The sequence below is a fragment of the Rana temporaria genome, chromosome 4, assembly GCF_905171775.1.
Source record: "Rana temporaria chromosome 4, aRanTem1.1, whole genome shotgun sequence".
NCBI classification, from domain to species: domain Eukaryota; kingdom Metazoa; phylum Chordata; class Amphibia; order Anura; family Ranidae; genus Rana; species Rana temporaria.
Window position 1 is genome coordinate 400557557 of NC_053492.1, and position 17547 is coordinate 400575103.

General features: G+C 45.9%; 1 protein-coding gene across 2 annotated transcripts in view; it reads right to left on the reverse strand.

Annotated features, from left to right (window-relative positions):
* Positions 1-3051: 3051 nt before the first annotated feature.
* Positions 3052-17547, reverse strand: part of KAT14 (lysine acetyltransferase 14) — a 68667-nt gene continuing 54171 nt past the window's right edge. For both annotated transcript variants that reach the window (XM_040351196.1, XM_040351195.1), the window contains 3 exons: positions 13319-13494; positions 11742-11932; positions 3052-3654 (listed from right to left, as the gene is read on the reverse strand). In XM_040351196.1, coding sequence (XP_040207130.1) covers positions 3481-3654; positions 11742-11932; positions 13319-13494 — 541 coding nt within the window. In that variant the 3' untranslated portion in view covers positions 3052-3480. The remainder of the gene's footprint in view (positions 3655-11741; positions 11933-13318; positions 13495-17547) is intronic.

A 17547-nucleotide genomic window follows, 5' to 3' on the forward strand; every position in this document is an offset into this window, starting at 1 on the left:
ACACCAGGGAGAAAGCCTTGCATTACTGTGTGGAGTTACAGACAGAAGAACAGGAAGTGAGGATTTTTCAGAAGAAATAAGGACATTTAAAAGCAAAATGTAAGGATGAGGTAAGTGAAGGAGGACTGCCCCCCCCCTTTTTTTTATAATAAAAATGTATATGTTTTTGCAGGTAAAAAAAATAAAAAATGCATTTATTTATTTTCTCAGGAGCGGGCATTACACCTGTGATCAGCAGATCATGGGTGTAATGTCAGGCTCCTTCCTACATATTTCTGTTTGAAAGCTTGAAGAAGTTTCAATGAACTTTGAGAGCGCAGTCTTCAGTGGTGGAACATGGGACTTGTAGTTCATTCACTGAGTGAATGACGCAGCTGTGTGGGCAGAGCCCCGCTGTTTTTTTGAAGTGTGTGTGTGTATAGAAATCAAGGACTGGTGCATAGTAACCTGTTACACGCTAACTATGGGTGGAACATGTGACATGTTACCAAAGGTGAACCTATCCTTTAAATCAGGGGTTCCCAACCAGTGGCCCAGGGGCCACATGTGGCCTGCGACCTCCTGCTCTGGGATGGCAGGTCGGCAAGCCCAGATTCCATCTGAGAGCATCAATGTTGTTAATAAAGCAGGCGCTAGAGGAAGCAATCGGCTTTTCAGAAAGTGCACCACACCTGCAGGATATAATAGATGTCGATGGCAAAGTGCAGCTAACTGGCGGGAAAACCACAGGTACACTGCGCCGCAATAGACCACAGACCATCAGTATAAAAGAAGCCTTAGGCCCCTTTCAAGAGATCGGTCCGACCCAATTGGACCCTCCATTCACCTCTATGGATCGGCAGATGCAAACAGACTTTTGTCCATTTACACCCGCCTACCTCCAATCCGATCTGCTAAAAAAAAAACAGAAGTGGATCTGTCCCCTTCCATCTGATTGGATCAGAGGGCCCATTGAGTAGATTGGGCTGTGTCTGCTTGGCATATGCAGACTGGACACAGACCAGTCATCTGCCCACTCCGCTCATTGTGGCCCGCGACTGGTTACTAAGCGGAGTTCCGGCCACAATTTCACTTTTTAAATATAAATACCCCTGTAATACACAAGCTTAATGTATTCTAGTAAAGTTAGTCTGTAAACTAAGGTCCGTTTTGTTAGGTTGTTACAGCATTTAGACACTTTATAAAATAGAAATTGACTGGGGCCATCTTAAGTGTGGGCATCATGAAGCCAGACTGTATGACTTCCTGGATTTCAGCCTTGCAAATCTCGCACATGCTCAGTGCTGCACAAGCAGTGTCAGATCAGGTTTCAGCACCTGTGCTGTCCAAGTCACATGATTCTTTGAGACTGGGGAGTGCACCTCCTGGAAAGTTACACCCACTACATTCCCAGGAGTCTGTGCGGTGTAGGTTAGGAAGCATTAAGCACCTAGGTGCAGGAAGTGGGAAGATTAACTATTCTGCCTAGCAACAACACTTTGAAGGCATCTAAAAAAAAAAAAAAAATTTGTAAAGGACTAATGACATTTTTTTAAAACTAGTACTGATGTAATGTTATATTTACAGGTGGAACTCCACTTTAAGTGGCCCTCGGCCTTCAAAGGGTTGGGCACCCATGCTTTAAACCTTTTAATAAAAGAAGAAAACTTTTGAAAATAACTATTTATTAATACAACTCTAGAAAACAAACTATTTAATCATCCTACAATGAGGGTAATAGTACTTTACATTCTTTCTAATGAAAGCGGTAGCAAAGCCCGCCTTGTGTTTTTACCTCCAGGTAAGCCTCATTATAAAATGAACATCTCCTAAATGTGCGCCCGTTTAGGAGGAAATTATTCACCTTGGATGCAGCCAGTGACCTCACTGGTGCATGTACTCTGAAGGTTCGGACCTTCAGAGCTTCGCGACGGAACCGATGGATCCCGCGTGCATGCGTGGGAGGAACGTCATCACGGCTCCGGCCACTCACAGCACCTGACCCGGAAGAAAGATTGGGGGAAAATGTCAGCCCTCTTAGCTGTGCAGTGGAGGGCTTTGTTCTAAGGAAAGTATTTCATAATGTGCTAGTATGCGCCAGGGCTGGACTGGGACAAAAATTTGGCCCTGGACTTCATCCAGACTGGCCCACTTTGACAGGTCTCTCCCATGGCAGCCGGACAACTCCCGCACCCCCCCTGGCCACCCAAGCCCCCACTCCCCCTTCACTAGCCGTTCTACTTTATTAGATACTGGTACTCTTATAGGCAGTACCAGTGGGGAAGCTAGACATTATTTCACCCGGGGCAAAGAATCAGTTTGGTGCCCAGAAGTGAGAAACTCCCAGGCCATAGCTGTTGAGTCAGCTGTCTGTCCCCTCCCCCATGCTCCTCTGGTCCTCCCCTTGCTTCTTTGTTCCCCCCAGGTGAGCGCTGCGGGAAGGGAGAGACAGAGGAGCGGAGGGGGTTGGCGGTCTGCTGTCACTGAAGCCGGCCCACTGAGCCATCGGCCCACCGGGAAACTCCCTGTAGTCCCAATGGCCAGTCCATCCCTGGTATGCGCGATGCATACTAGCACGTGTGTTTTTTTTCTTAAACTCTGTCGCAGTTTACTACTGCTTGCAGCTAGGTAGATGCTCACAAAATTATTTAAGGGCGCCTTCTGCCTCCTGTGTCCTCCAGCAACTGTTCATTATATATTCTGTAGACCCCACACAGTACCATAAAGAGGACCAGGCACACACTTACCCTTGCTGTGAGGCCCCTTTCACACAGGTCTGAATCCACTTTCCTCAGCAAGGGATCTGTCTGCTGATCCCTCGCTGGCAGAGCAGAGCGGGCGGGCGGGCGACAGGTCTGTGTCTGCTCAATTTATGCAGAGCAAACAAGGACACGGCTGGCTCTGCTCTATGGGCGGTCGAGTGTAACCCATTGGTTGAACGAACACAATACCTGCATGTGTATACCCAGCTTTAGATCATTGCAGATATACCGATATAGGGATAAAGACACCCTCATATACCAAGAAGTGCACTGCTGTTTTTTCAATAGGAATTCCAGACAAAAAAAATACTTTTTTTTAGCGTACTGGTTAGACAAGATTACCATTTCAAAATGTCCGCTATAACAGCAAATCTTCACTTATTTGAGTTCCGGTTCACCGTACAGTCCAAGCTGCGGTTCTGGAAGTCTTCCTATTGCCACGTGGATATCCATTTCCTCCTACAGTCTTCCAAATGTAACAGAAACCGTTCATGAAAACACAGAAAAACTGCAGTCCCAGCTTCACCAAGGACTTTACTGTTCCAAAAAAATGGTTTCCCACAGTTTAACACACAGTAGCGACAGTGAAAAGGCATTTTTAGATGTATTACACCATCCATACAGACAGAAATAGAATACAGTTATACCATGTACTGTTTGGATGGGCAGCTGGTTTTAAAAAAGAAAAAAGAAAAATGAAGTTCACAAAGGTCTCTTGGAAAACATAATCCATGTGTCATCACCTCCGCAGGCGCAGGAAGAAGGCATGTTTGCACTCTTTGCTGTCTACGGGGTAATACTTGTCATAGAAATCAAGGATGTACTCTTCTGTCTTGAATCCAAACTTCTGGTAGAGCAACATTGCTGGATTGTTTGCAGACACGTGTAGAGTAACGTCCTTCCCCATACAGGTCTGTCAGAAAGAGTAATAAAGAACAGACCATGAGAAAGTAACCCAGAGCACAAAGGCAATGGGGGTACAAGGCACTCACACAACACATCACCACAATTCTTCACTAATAACCGATTGTTCTATTCTGCCGCAACTCTCTTATGACACATTTGGCCAACTGTAAAATTACACAAAAGTCCCACTTTAACCACTTCCTTACTGGGCACTTAAACCCCTTCCTGACCAGAGGACTTTTTGCGATTCGGCACTGCGTCGCTTTAACTGACAATTGCGCGGTTGTGCGACGTGGCTCCCAAACAAAATTAACGTCCTTTTTTCCCCACAAATAGAGCTTTCTTTTGGTGGTATTTGATCACCTCTGTGGTTTTTATTTTTTGCGCTATAAACAAAAGAGCGACAATTTTGAAAAAAAAAAAACATTTTTTTACTTGTTGCTATAATAAATAGCTCAATTTTTTTTTTACGTTTTTTTTTTTATCCTCAGTCTAGGCCGATACGTATTCTACATATTTTTAGTAAAAAAAAAAAATCGCAATAAGCGACTGGTTTGCGCAAAAGTTATAGCGCCTACAAAATAAGGGACAGAATTCTTTTTTTTTTTTTTACTAGAAATGGCGGCGATCTGCGATTTTTATTGGGACTGCGACGTTATGGCGGACACTTTTGACACATTTTTGGCGCTATTCACATTTATACTGCAATCAGTGCTATAAATATGCACTAATTACTGTATAAATGTGACTGGCAGGGAAGGGGTTAACACTAGGGGGTGAGGAAGGGGTTAAATGTGTACCCCAATTAGTGTTCTAACTGTGGGGGACGGGGGGTGACTGGGGGGGGGGTGACTGGGGGAGGTGACCGATCTGTGTCTCTATGTACAAGAGACACAGATCCGTCTCCTCTCTCCCCTGACAGCACCGCTGTCTGCGAGAGCTGGGAATGAGAGATGATCTCATATGTAAACATATGAGATCATCTCTCATTGGCCGCACAGATCGCCTAGGAAACAGCCGCTCCGATTGGCCGTTCATGGCGATCTGTGACTGACTGTGTCCAAGGGACACGGCCAGCACAGCAGTTCCCCGCTGCGCGCTCAGGAGCGCGCGCGGGGAACGTGCAAGGGGGCGGCCGTAAAAAGACGGCCTGTTAGAGATTGGGAGCCGCGCTGCGGCCGTACAAAGTCGTACGGCCGTCAGCAAGTGGTTAAGGGTCCTTTTTTCAGACTTTTTTTATTTATTTTTTCAGACTTTTTTTTTCCCAGACTTTTTATTTTTTTTGCCCTTCCCTGGTGGTCCAGGGTTGGCATCCCTGGTGGTCCAGTGTGGTGATCCGAGGGGGGGCTGCGCTGATAAACAATCAGCGCGAACCCCCCCTGTCAGGAGAGCCACTGATCGGCTCTCCTCTACTCGCGTCTGTCAGACGCGAGTGAGGAAGAGCCATCAACGGCTCTTCCTGTTTACATCGTGATCAGCCGTGATTGGACACGGCTGATCACGTGGTAAAGAACCTCCGTGAGAGACTCTTTACCGAGATCGGTGTTGCGGGGTGTCAGAATCCTGAGGACGTCATATGACCTCCAGTCAGGATTCTACAACCACTTTGCCGACGTCAATATGTCATTGGCGGGCGACAAGTGGTTAAAGTAGTTGTAAACCCACTTTTGTCATTTACACCTACAGGTAAGCCTACATTAACCACTTAAGACCCGGACCAAAATGCAGCTAAAGGACCAGGCCCCTTTTTGCAAATCGGGACTGCGTTGCTTTAACCGACAATTGCGCGGTCGTGCGACGTGGCTCCCAAACAAAATTGGCGCCCTTTTTTTCCCACAAATAGAGCTTTCTTTTGGTGGTATTTGATCACCTCTGTGTTTTTTGTTTTTTTTTGCGCTATAAACAAAAATAGAGCGACAATTTTGAAAAAAATGCAATATTTTTTAATTTTTGCTATAATAAATATTCCCCAAAAATATATAAAAAACATTTTTTTTCCTCAGTTTAGGCCGATATGTATTCTTCTACCTATTTTTGGTAAAAAAAATAGGTTGGTTTGCGCAAAATTTATAGCGTTTACAAAATAGGGGATAGTTTTATTGCATTTTTATTAATTATTATTTTTTTACTACTAATGGCGGCGATCAGCGTTTTTTTTCGTGACTGCGACATTATGGCGGACACTTCGGACAATTTTGACACATTTTTGGGACCGTTGTCGTTTTCACAGCAAAAAATGCATTTAAATTGCATTCTTTATTGTGGAAATGACAGTTGCAGTTTGGGAGTTAACCACAAGGGGGCGCTGTAGGGATTATGTGTCACCTAATGTGCGTTTACAACTGTAGGGGGGTGTGGCTGTAGGTGTGACGTCATCGATTGTGGATCCCTATAAAAGGGATCACACGATCGATGACACCGCCACAGTGAAGAACGGGGAAGCCGTGTTTACACACAGCTCTCCCCGCTCTTTAGCTCCGGGGACCGATCGCGGGAACCAGCGGCGATCGGGTCCGCGGGTCCCGGAGCTTCGGAGGCGGTCCTTAAGTGATTAAGGCCCCTTTCACACGGGGCAGGTGCGGTGACGGTATAGTGGCACGATTTTTAGCGCCGCTATATCGTTGTATTTACCGCGATATTCGGCCGCTAGTGGTGCGGTTTTACCCCCACTAGCGGCCGAAAAGGGGTTAACACCGCCCACAATGCGCCTCTGTAGAGGCGCATTGCGGGCGGTATTACAGCGGTTTCCGATTGATTTCAATGGGAAGGAGCGGTATAGAAGCGGTAAACACCCCGCTCCTATACTGCTCCAAAGATGCGGCTAGCAGGACTTTTGGAGCGGTCCTGCTAGCGCACCGCTTCAGTGTGAAAGCGTTCGGGCTTTTACATTGAAGCCTGCAGGGCACGATTTTTTTAGGCGGTATAGCAGCGCTATTTTTAGCGCTGAACCGCTTGAAAAACGTGTCAGTGTGAAAGGGGTCTAAAGCTTACCTGTAGGTGTTCGTAATATCTCCTAAACCTGCACGGTTTAAGATATATTTGCCAATGACAGGCACCGCTGTCTACGGCGCATGGATGCGGCGGAGAGGGACACGAGGATGGCTTCTGGTGCTTCGTTCTAAGGCAAGTACATACATAATGAGCTAGTATGCTAGTCATACTAGCTCATTATGGCTTTATCTTGCAGGTTTTTTTTATTAAAAAAAAAGTTTAACAGGGTTTACAACCACTTTAATGATCTATGAAATTGTACTGCCAATCATGTTGTATTTTACTTTGTATAATAATTGTATGTGTATACAAGTGAACTGTTATTTACAGTAGATCATGTCTTTTACCAGATTAGCAAGACTGCCATCTGGTTTATTGATATTTTTTAACTTGATTGGAATTAATAAACAATTTAATGATTAATATATACTAGTTATTTATTCAGTGACATGCCTCATATAAAGTCCCATTCTTTCCTCCTCCTTTTTTCTTTAAACTTAAAGCGGTAGTTCACCCCCCCCGACACATTTTACCATCGAGACAGGCATTGTAGCGCGAGCTACAGTATGCCTGTCCCGATTTTTTTAACCCCGGACTCACCTTGTAATCGGAGATCGTATTTTTCGGCTCCCGCGGGGAATGGGCGTGCCTATGGAGAGGGAGGATGATTGACGGCCGGCTCTGGCACGTCACTCTCCCCGAAGACAGCCGGAGTAGGTCTCGGCTCTTCACGGCGCCTGCGTACAGGCTATGCGCACGCGTCGTGAAGACCAAGCCTATTTCGGCTATTTCCGGAGAAGCGTGACTCGCCAGAGCCGGCCGTCAATCATCCTCCGTCTCCATAGGCACGCCCATTCCCCGGTATCTTCAATCTACGAGAACAAGGTGAGTACGGGGGTAAAAAATTCGGGACAGGCATACTGTAGCTCGCGCTACAATGCCTGATTTTATGGTAAAATAAAAAAAAAAAAAATTTTTTCGTCGATAGGGTGAACTGCTATGTCAGGTCACAATTATTACATTGTATAATTAAAGGAGTTGTAAAGGAAATGATTTTTTTTGCTGAAATTACTGTTTACAGGGTATAGAGACATAATAGTTAACCGATTCCTTTTAAAAATGTTTAAAAATAGATAAAAATCAATCATATAATGTACCTGCAGTTTCAGTTTCGTTTTTGCATGCCGTTTCCTGCTTCTGTGATGTACAGAGCCACAGAGGCAATACAGGGCAGTGATGGTTTGTAAAACTAAACTGATTGTTGCTGTGGGGTTTTAGACACACAGGGCCAGATTCATGTAGATCAGCGGATCTTTAGATCCGCTAGATCTACGTGTTTTACGATCCGCCGGTGCAATTTAGCGAGGCTAGTGCAGTATTCATCAAGCACTTACCTCGCAAATTGCACCGTCGGATCGTAACTCCCCCCGGCGGAATGCAAATTCCGCGGCTAGGGGGAGTGTACAATTCAAATCAGGCGCGTTCCCGCGCCGATTTAACTGCGCATGCGCCGCCGGCGAAATATCCCAGTGCGCATGCTCCAAATGACGTCGCTAGGACGTCATTGTTAGCGGCGGGTACGTCAATTGCGGCCATCGGTATTCCCGATCGACTTACGCAAATTACGTAAAAATGTGAATCTCGGCGCGGGAACGACGCCCATACTTAACATTAGCTACCCCTCATATAGCAGGGGTAACTATCCGCCGGAAAAAGCCGAACGCAAACGACGTTAAAAAAAAGCGACGGGCGGGCGTACGGACTTGAATCGGCAGTTCTCCTCATTTGCATATGCGACGCGTAAAAAAAAGCGACGACACCTAGCGGCCGGCGGGAGATTGCAGCCTAAGATTCGACTGGTGTAAGTCACTTACACCAGTCGGATCTAAGGGAGATCTATGCGGAACTGATTCTTATGAATCAGTCGCATAGATTCGACCGTGGGATCTCACAGATCCGACCATCGGCTCTCACAGATACGACGGCGGATCAGAAGATCCGCTGTCGTATCTCTTGATGAATCTGGCCCACTGTAATCACACCTCCTTGATTAGTGACCACAGAGAGAAAGCTCCCAGTACTGTGGTTATCAGGAAACAGACAACTAGGAAGTGTGGAGATCAGAGAAGAATTACAGCAACTTGAGAGACAAAAGTCCTACGCTTTGTCTGCAGAAAATCCGATTGTTTGTATGAGGCTTTAATTAACCCCATTATGTCACACATTTAACATGAGTTGCATTAAGGTAGCTGTTGGAAGGCAACATGTTTTTTTTATTTTTCCCAAATGTAAGAGCTTTCTGAACTATGAAACCTGATTACACCTAGCCTTGACACTGTTGGGGGGCAGCCTGGAATACTATTACAGCGGGTTTAAAGGGGTTGTAAAGGAAAACATTTTTTTTCATAATAAGCATCCTTTACCTGCAGACATTCCTCTTTTCACTTCCTCATTGTTTGTTTTTGCTCAGAAGTTGCTCTATTTCTTTTCTGTTCACTTCCTGCTTGTCTGATTTTACTGACCACCGTGACAGGAGGGTGTACTGCGGTGGTCAGTAACGTGCTCACCCCCTCCTGGGAACTACATCTGTGCGGCAGGACGCTCTCTACGTGTTAGAGACTTCAAGGAGGTGTAAATTACTGGGCGTGCCACAATGCATACTGGGAAATGTAGTTCTTACATGAATGAGCGCTGCAAACCAGGAAGTGAATGAGAGAACAGAAACTAGAATGCCGGAGGTGATATAGATGAAGGAATTTAATAGGTATTTACTCGTTTTTTAACAGAATCATTACACTATTCTGTCTGTCTACCTTGCAGACATTAATTTTAGGCAAAACATTTTTTCCCTTTACAACTCCTTTAACCATTAGGGCTATGTAACTGAAAAATGAATATCAGAACCTTTATCTGGAAGAAAGGGTCACGCATACCCCCTGACAGGGGAGTATGGGTTATGAGAGCTTGGCTTCAAACCACCTGGTGTAATGAAGATTGACGTGCCTTATTACCATGACTGCAAACAAAGGGCCAGATTCTTAGAGGAGATACGAATCAGTTACGCATCTCTTACGCCGTCGGATCGTAACTGCATATTTACGCTGGCCGCTAGGGGCGTGTACGCTGATTTACGCGTCAAAATATGTAAATCAGCTAGATACGCAAATTCGTGAACGTACGCCCGGCGCAGAAAAGTTACGCCGTTTACGTTAGGCTTTTCCCGGCGTTTAGTTACCCCTGCTATATGGTGGCGTAAGTGCGGCGTACTAATGTTAAGTATGGCCGTCGTTCCCGCAACTAAATTTGAAAATTTTACGGCGTTTGCGTAACTCGTCCGTGAATGGGGCTGGACGTAATTTACGTTCATGTCAAAACCAATACGTCCTTGCAGTGTATTAGGAGAAGTGCACACTGGGAGATTTCCACGGACGGCGCATGCGCCGTTCGTGAAAAACGTCAATCACGTCGGGTCACAGAACATTAACATAAAACACGCCCCCCTGTCCCACATTTGAATTAGGCGGGCTTACGCCGGCCGATTTACGCTACGCCGCCGCAACTTACGGAGCAAGTGCTTCGAGAATACAGCACTTGCCCGTCTAAGTTGCGGAGGCATAACGTAAATCGGATACGTTACGCCCGGGCAAAGTTACGCGGATCTACCTGAATCTGCCTCTTATCGATTTTCATTTGGCAGAATGCTGAGATAGGCTGGCAGTGGGTGTAACCAATAATCTTTATACACACTGAAGTCATTGGTTTAACCACTAGACGTCCGCCCCTTTTGGCGTTCCCCGAGCGCGCAGCGGGGAAACTCTGTGTTGGCCGTGTCCCTTGGACACAACCAATCACAGATCGCGGCGAAGGGCCAATCAGAGTGGCCGTTTGCTATGCGATCTGTGCGGCCAATGAGAGATGATCTCAAATGTAAACATTTGAGATCATCTCTCATTGCCGGCTCACACAGAGACAGCGTCCTGTCTCTGGAGAGGAGACCGATCTGTGTCTCTTGTACATAGGGACACAGATCGGTCACCTCCCCCAGTCAGCCCCCTCCCCCCACAGTTAGAACACTATACAGGGAACATATTTAACCCCTTCCTCACCCCCTAGTGTTAACCCCTTCAATGCCAGTCACATTTATACAGTAATTAGTGCATATTTATAGCACTGATCGCAGTATAAATGTGAATGGCGCCAAAAATGTGTCCGCCATAATGTCGCCGTCCTAATAAAAATCGCAGATCGCCGCCATTACTAGTAAAAAAAAAATAATAATAAAAAAACAATTCTGTCCCCTATTTTGTAGGCGCTATAACTTTTGCGCAAACCAGTTGCTTATTGCGATTTTTTTTAATTTTTTTACCAAAAATATGTAGAATACGTATCGGCCTAAACTAAGATTTTTTTATTTTTTTTTAATTGGGCTATTTATTATAGCAACAAGTAAAAAATATATTTTTTTTCAAAATTGTTGCTCTTTTTTGTTTATAGCGCAAAAAATAAAAACCGCACAGGCGATCAAATACCACTGAAAGAAAGCTCTACTTGTGGGGAAAAAAGGACGTCAATTTTGTTTGGCAGCCACGTCGCACGACCGCGCAATTGTCAGTTAAAGTGACGCAGTGCCGGAAGCTGAAATTTCACCTGGGCAGGAGGGGGGTATATGTGCCCAGTAAGCAAATGGTTAAAAAAAGGCAGCGACAGCCAGGCAGTTAGCCTTTTCACAAGGTCAAGTCAGCATGGTAAGTTTTTACAAAGTAAGTAATTGTTTTTTAAATCGGTCGTTTTTTGAGTGCAAAAAATAAAAACCACAGAGGTGATAAAATACCACCAAAAGAAAGCTCTATTTGTGGGGAAAACAAAATACACAAATTTTGTTAAGGTACAGCTTTTGCACGACTGTGCAAATTGTCAGTTCTGGTAACAGTGCCATATCGCAAAGAATGGCCTGGTCATGAAGGTGGGGGTAAACCTTCCAGAGCTGAAGTGGTTAACATTTGTTTGAGCCAACAAGATGGTTCCTTGCAATGGAACAAGGAATCCAACATGACAACCATAAAAGGTCTATGGAATCGGAAGTTGGCACTCAATGCTGGTTACCTGAATGAGATGGTAAATCATAAATGTAGCGATTCCAGATCGCCTCCACTCTGGATGGACAAACATAAATGAAATGTATGCCTCGTTATACTTCACATCGGGTACCATAAAGCCGAAGGCAACAACGACCTTCTTGTACATAACCACCACACTGAAATCCGGATACTGGAGACATTCAGAGACATCAATGCCTAGACACAAGAAAAAGAAAAAGAAAAAATTATAATAATTGACATGGTCATTGACTTCATAACAGACAAAAACATGTCACACTTTACATATCCAAGTCTGAGATTTCCTCTGGTGTGAACCAGTACTTTGTATGATGTTAACCTGGGCGGTCGTATCTATGCGCCTGATTCTTAGAATCAGTTACGCAAAGATTTCTATTAGATCCGACCAGCGTAAGTCTCTTACGCCGTCGGATCGTAACTGCATATTTACGCTGGCCGCTAGGGGTGTGCACGCTGATTTATGCGTCAAAATATGTAAATCAGCTAGATACGCAAATTCACGAACGTACGCCCGGCCGACGCTGTACAGATACGCCGTTTACGCTAGGCTTTTCCCGGCATAAAGTTACCCCTGCTATATGGTGGTGTACATGCGGCGTACCAATGTTAAGTATGGACGACGTTCTCGCGTCGAATTTTGAATATTTTACGTCGTTTGCGTAAGTCGTCCGTGAATGGGGCTGGACGTCACTTACGTTCACGTCGAAACCAATACGTCCTTGCGGCGTACATTGGAGCAATGCACACTGGGATATTCCACGGACGGCGCATGCGCCGTTCGTGAAAAACGTCAATCACGTCGGGTCATGGTTATTTTACATAACACACGCCCAACTCTTCACAATTAGAATTAGGCGGGCTTACGCCGGCCAATTTACGCTACGCCGCCGCAACTCTCCTTTGAGAATACGGCACTTGCCTGTAAACGTTGCGGAGGCGTAACGTAAATAGGATACGTTACGCCCGCACAAAGTTACGCCGATCTACGAGAATCTGGCCCAGTGAGGCAAAGTGAGTCACAGTGAGCTATGCAGATGGACACCCTAGGCTTATACATGAGTCAATACGTTTTCCCATTGTTTTTGTGGTAAAATTAGGTGCCTCGACTTATATTCGGGTCGGCTTATACTCGAGTATATACGGTATTTTTTTTTTTTTTTAGTACTGAAAAAAGTGGGGGAGAGAAGATCCAAACCACTTTCACAGCTAGCCTGGGCTACACAGGAAACTCCTTGAGAAGAGTACTGAAAGCTAAAGCCCCATCAACTTTTTATTGCCGCATGTGTCCCCGTTACAGAATTTTCCTCACTTCAATTTTGGGGAAACTGTTTTCATCAGGGTAGAAAGTGAAGAGAAACTCTCTTGAACAGAGAAAGTAGTAAAAACCCAACAGGGGTTCCAATTCTTTCCCACTCTTCCCAAAAAAATATAAAAGAAGCTTTGTGTGGACATACACTTTAAATATACAGCCTCAACCACCATATTACTTCGTCATGTATGATGTGCACATGCAAGATGGGGTATTGGAAAACTAAAAACAGACACATTAACTTGTCGTCTTACCTGGCCAGAAAAATTGCTGACATATGGCGTTGATGGTGGGGATGTGGGCAGGACGGACATAGCAATAGTCTATGGGAGATTCGGGTTTTGGTACCCAGTCGGGATCATTTCTATGGCCGTGTGCTCGGATCTGAGACAACAGCTGCAGCCTGTAAGGTCTGGTCTCATAGTCACGCCTAGCAAATAAAAGAATAACGACCTGTTAGGAAAGATTCTCACCACCTGAAGGAGTCAGAAGCAGCCCAGACTGATGGATTGTTATTCTACCTGGCTCTTCACAAGTACACTATATTACCAAAAGTATTGGGACGCCTGCCTTTACACACACATGAACTTTAATGGCAGTCTTAGTCCGTAGGGCTCAATATTGTGTTGGCCCACCCTTTGCAGTTATAACAGCTTAAAGCGGGAGTTCACCGATAAATTATGTTTATTGCTCTTTTACTCTTAGATGGATGCTCATTTAGTCTAGGGGAATCGGCTAGTTGTTTTAAAATCCGAGCATTACTTACCGTTGTAGAGGGCGATCTTCTCCGCCACTTCCGGGTATGGGTCTTCGGGACTGGGCATTCCTTCTTGATTGACAGTCTTCCGACATCCTTCTGAAAGGCTTCCGACGGTCGCATCCATCGCGTCACGAGTAGCCGAAAGAAGCCGAACATCGGTGCGGCTCTATACTGCGCCTGCGCACCGACGTTCGGCTACTTTCGGAAAATCGTGACGCGATGGATGCGACCGTCGGAAGCCTGTCGGAAGACTGTCAATCAAGAAGGAACGCCCAGTCCCGAAGACCTATACCCGGAAGTGGCGGAGAAGATCGCCCTCTACAACGGTAAGTAATGCTCGGATTTTAAAACAACTAGCCGATTCCCCTAGACTAAATGAGCATCAATCTAAGGGTAAAAACAGGATTTTACCGTTGAACCTCCGCTTTAAACTCTTCTGGGAAGGCTGTCCACAACGTTTAGGAGTGTGTCTATGGGAATGTTTGACCAATCTTCCAGAAGCGCATTTGTGGGTGGGCCAACTCAATATTGAACCCAACAAACTAAGACTGGGGTGCCATTAAAGTTCATGTGCGTGTAAAGGCAGGCGCCCCAATACTTTTGGTAATATAGTGTATGTTTACATTACATAACAATGAGAATGTACAAATTGGTACATTATTTAAATAACTTTTACTATTTTAACTTGCAAAAAGGTAGGCGATAAAACAACAGAAGAAAGAAAAAATGTGTTGAGGGACACAGTAAGTCTTAGGCCTCTTTCACACGGAGCGGACCGTTTTTGTGTCCGCTCCGTGTGTGTCCGTCGGCTCAGCGGGGATCCCCGCTGAGCTGTCGGCGGACAGGGCGGTCCCCGCACACAGTGCAGAGACCGCCCTGTCTCTCCTCCGCTCTCCCCTATGGGGAATCGGATGCAGACGGACCGTCTGTCCGTCTGCATCCGATCCGTTCCGCCGCGCAGAAGAAAAATAGGGTTTTCTTCTGTCCGAAAACCGGATCCCGACGGACGCGGACGTTAGCGGATGCTCCATCCGCTAACGGACGCGATCCCATAGGGATACATTACAAGTCCGTTAACGGACTTGTAATAAGCGGACGAACGGAGCGGACGTGTGAAAGGACCCTTAAACCTTTGGTAGGTCCAAAAGCAATCCATATATCGGCAACACAGTAAACAAACACAAACAGGCCCAGCAAAACAGCAGAGAATTAGGGATTTGCCTACAGTTCTAAGAGCTAGCTGAAGGACCTTAAAGCGGAGGTTCACCCTAAAACAATTATATATCATTCCATCCAGCATACTGCCGACATGTACTGTACAGTATGCTGTTTTTTGTTTTTTTTTCGCTGTACTTACCGTTTTATCGTTGTTTTTCTTTTCTGCCTCCCCCAGGGAATAGGCGTTCTTATGAAGAGGCGTAGATTATTAACGTGCGGCTAAGGCGCGTCACGAAAATAGCCGGACTGGGACTCGGGTCTATACGGCGCCTGCGCACAGACTAGGAGCTGACTGCGCAGGTGCCGTATATAGCCGAGTCTCAGCTCGGCTATTTTCGGAACGTGTGACGCGCCTTAGCCGCACGTCAATCATCTACGCCTCTTCATAGGAACGCCTATTCCCCGCGGGAGGCAGAAAAGAAAAACAACGATAAAACAATAAGTACAGCGGGGGAAAAAAAACAGCAGACTGTACATGTCGGCAGTATGCTGGATTGAATGATATACAATTGTTTTAGGGTGAACCTCCGCTTTATGCCATAAGCTGGCATCAGATGAGACGCAACATCAACCTGGTAGAACGTCAAAGAACGTGTGAACATAAAACAGGATGGCAGTCTTGCTAATCTGGGAAACAGTTGTTACCAAAAAGCCCAGAAATCACATACAGATTTAGTAGAGTACACCATAACAGAAAAAGATGGAACCCAATCATTGAGACCTTCTCTACAAAGGTCTTAAAGAGTGAGAGACCAATCTATGAAACAAAATGGACAGAAACCTAACCCTGATAGTGCCGACAGCCAGGGCAGGACCAACCTCATCCCACAAAGAAATTACTAGGGTGGAAGACATAAGACTCACACCAAGTGAAGTATGTAAACCAGAGACCATGAAGCAGAATGGCAAATTGGTCCTGGGGCATAAGATTCAAACAATCTTGTAGAGCCCACGGACCTGTCAGGAGTCATACCAATCCAGCATACCACAGTCCTCTGGGCAATGAGGATCACTGGAATGCCCTCCATCTTGATTCTATGAAGGAGACGGGTAAGAAGTTTCAGGGGAGGAAAGACATTGATCAGCATCTACTGATCCCATGATGCCACCAGAGCAATACTGCTTCCAATAGAGGAAACCTGTACATGGAGATAAACCTGTCCAGATTGCTGTTAAAGCGGTTGTATACCCTTTTTTGTTATATTTTTGCCTACAGGTAAGCCTATAATAAGGCTTACCTGTAAGTAAAATGTATATCTTCTAAACCTGTACAGTTTAAGGCCCCGTACACACGAGAGGATCGATCCGCTGGAATTGATCCGCGGACCGGTTTCAGCGGATAGATCCCCTGGTGTGTACGATCCAGCGGATATTTTTCCGCGGATTTTTTTCCCCGGGGATTTCCAGCGGATCAAAATTTCTTAACATGCTAAGAAATCAATCCGCTGGTCTGTACAGACTCACCGGATCAATCCGTCCGAATCCATCCCTCGCATGCGTCGTAATGATTAGACGCATGCGTGGAAGTCCTTATATCACAGCGTCGCGCACGTCGCCACGTCATCATCGCGGCGACGGCGCGACACGTCACCGCGGAGGGAATTCCGCAGGGATTTTGATCTCATGAGATCAAAATCCGCCAGAGGATTTATCCGCGGAAACGGACCTCCGGACCGTTTCCGCGGATCGATCCTCTCGTGTGTACTAGGCATAAGAGATATTCACTTTGCATGCAGCCACTGATGTCAGCGGCGCATTCGCTGTAAAGGTCCAGCGGACGCTGCCGGAAACAAGTCTCCTACGCGCGGGAGTGACAACATCACGGCTCCGGCTACTCACAGCGTTGAAGCCGTGAACCCGGAATGCCAGGGGGGAAATGTCAGCTCCCCTTAGCGGTGACAACGATCAACTGCTGTCGCCTCATTCTAAGGTAAGTATTTCATAATGAGCTAGTACTAGCTCATGCCTTTGCCTTTCAGTTGTTTTTTTTTGCGGGTGTACAACCGCTTTAAACCTGGGGGAGTCAGAAGGTCCATATCCGGTGTGTCCAGTGAAACTCAGGTTCTAGAACACCTCCGTGGGACGTAAACCCCTCTACCCTGGGTCCGGATGCTGCCTGCTGAGGAAGAGTGCCTAATTAACATCCACGCCTAGAATGTATATGGCAGCAGACAAGGCTGGAATGTGAATGCCCAGGACAAGAACCATCTTGTTCAATCTACCCATCATGCCACAGCGAGGCTTCTGGTGCCTCCCTGATAATTGATGTACACCACTGCAATGTCCATCTGAATTTGGATTGGTTGGTCCAGTGATGTAGAGACAGTCAGGAACAAGCTGGTTCTTATGATCAATGAATCAGTCTGTGCAGTCAGTGATCAGATCAACTTTTCTCATGCTGGCAGAATGTTGCATTGTAGCGGACTGAAGTGAAAATGCGCAAATGGCACTGCCTCAAAAGAGGCCATCAGACTTACGACTCTCATGCAGATGCGACGAGACTGA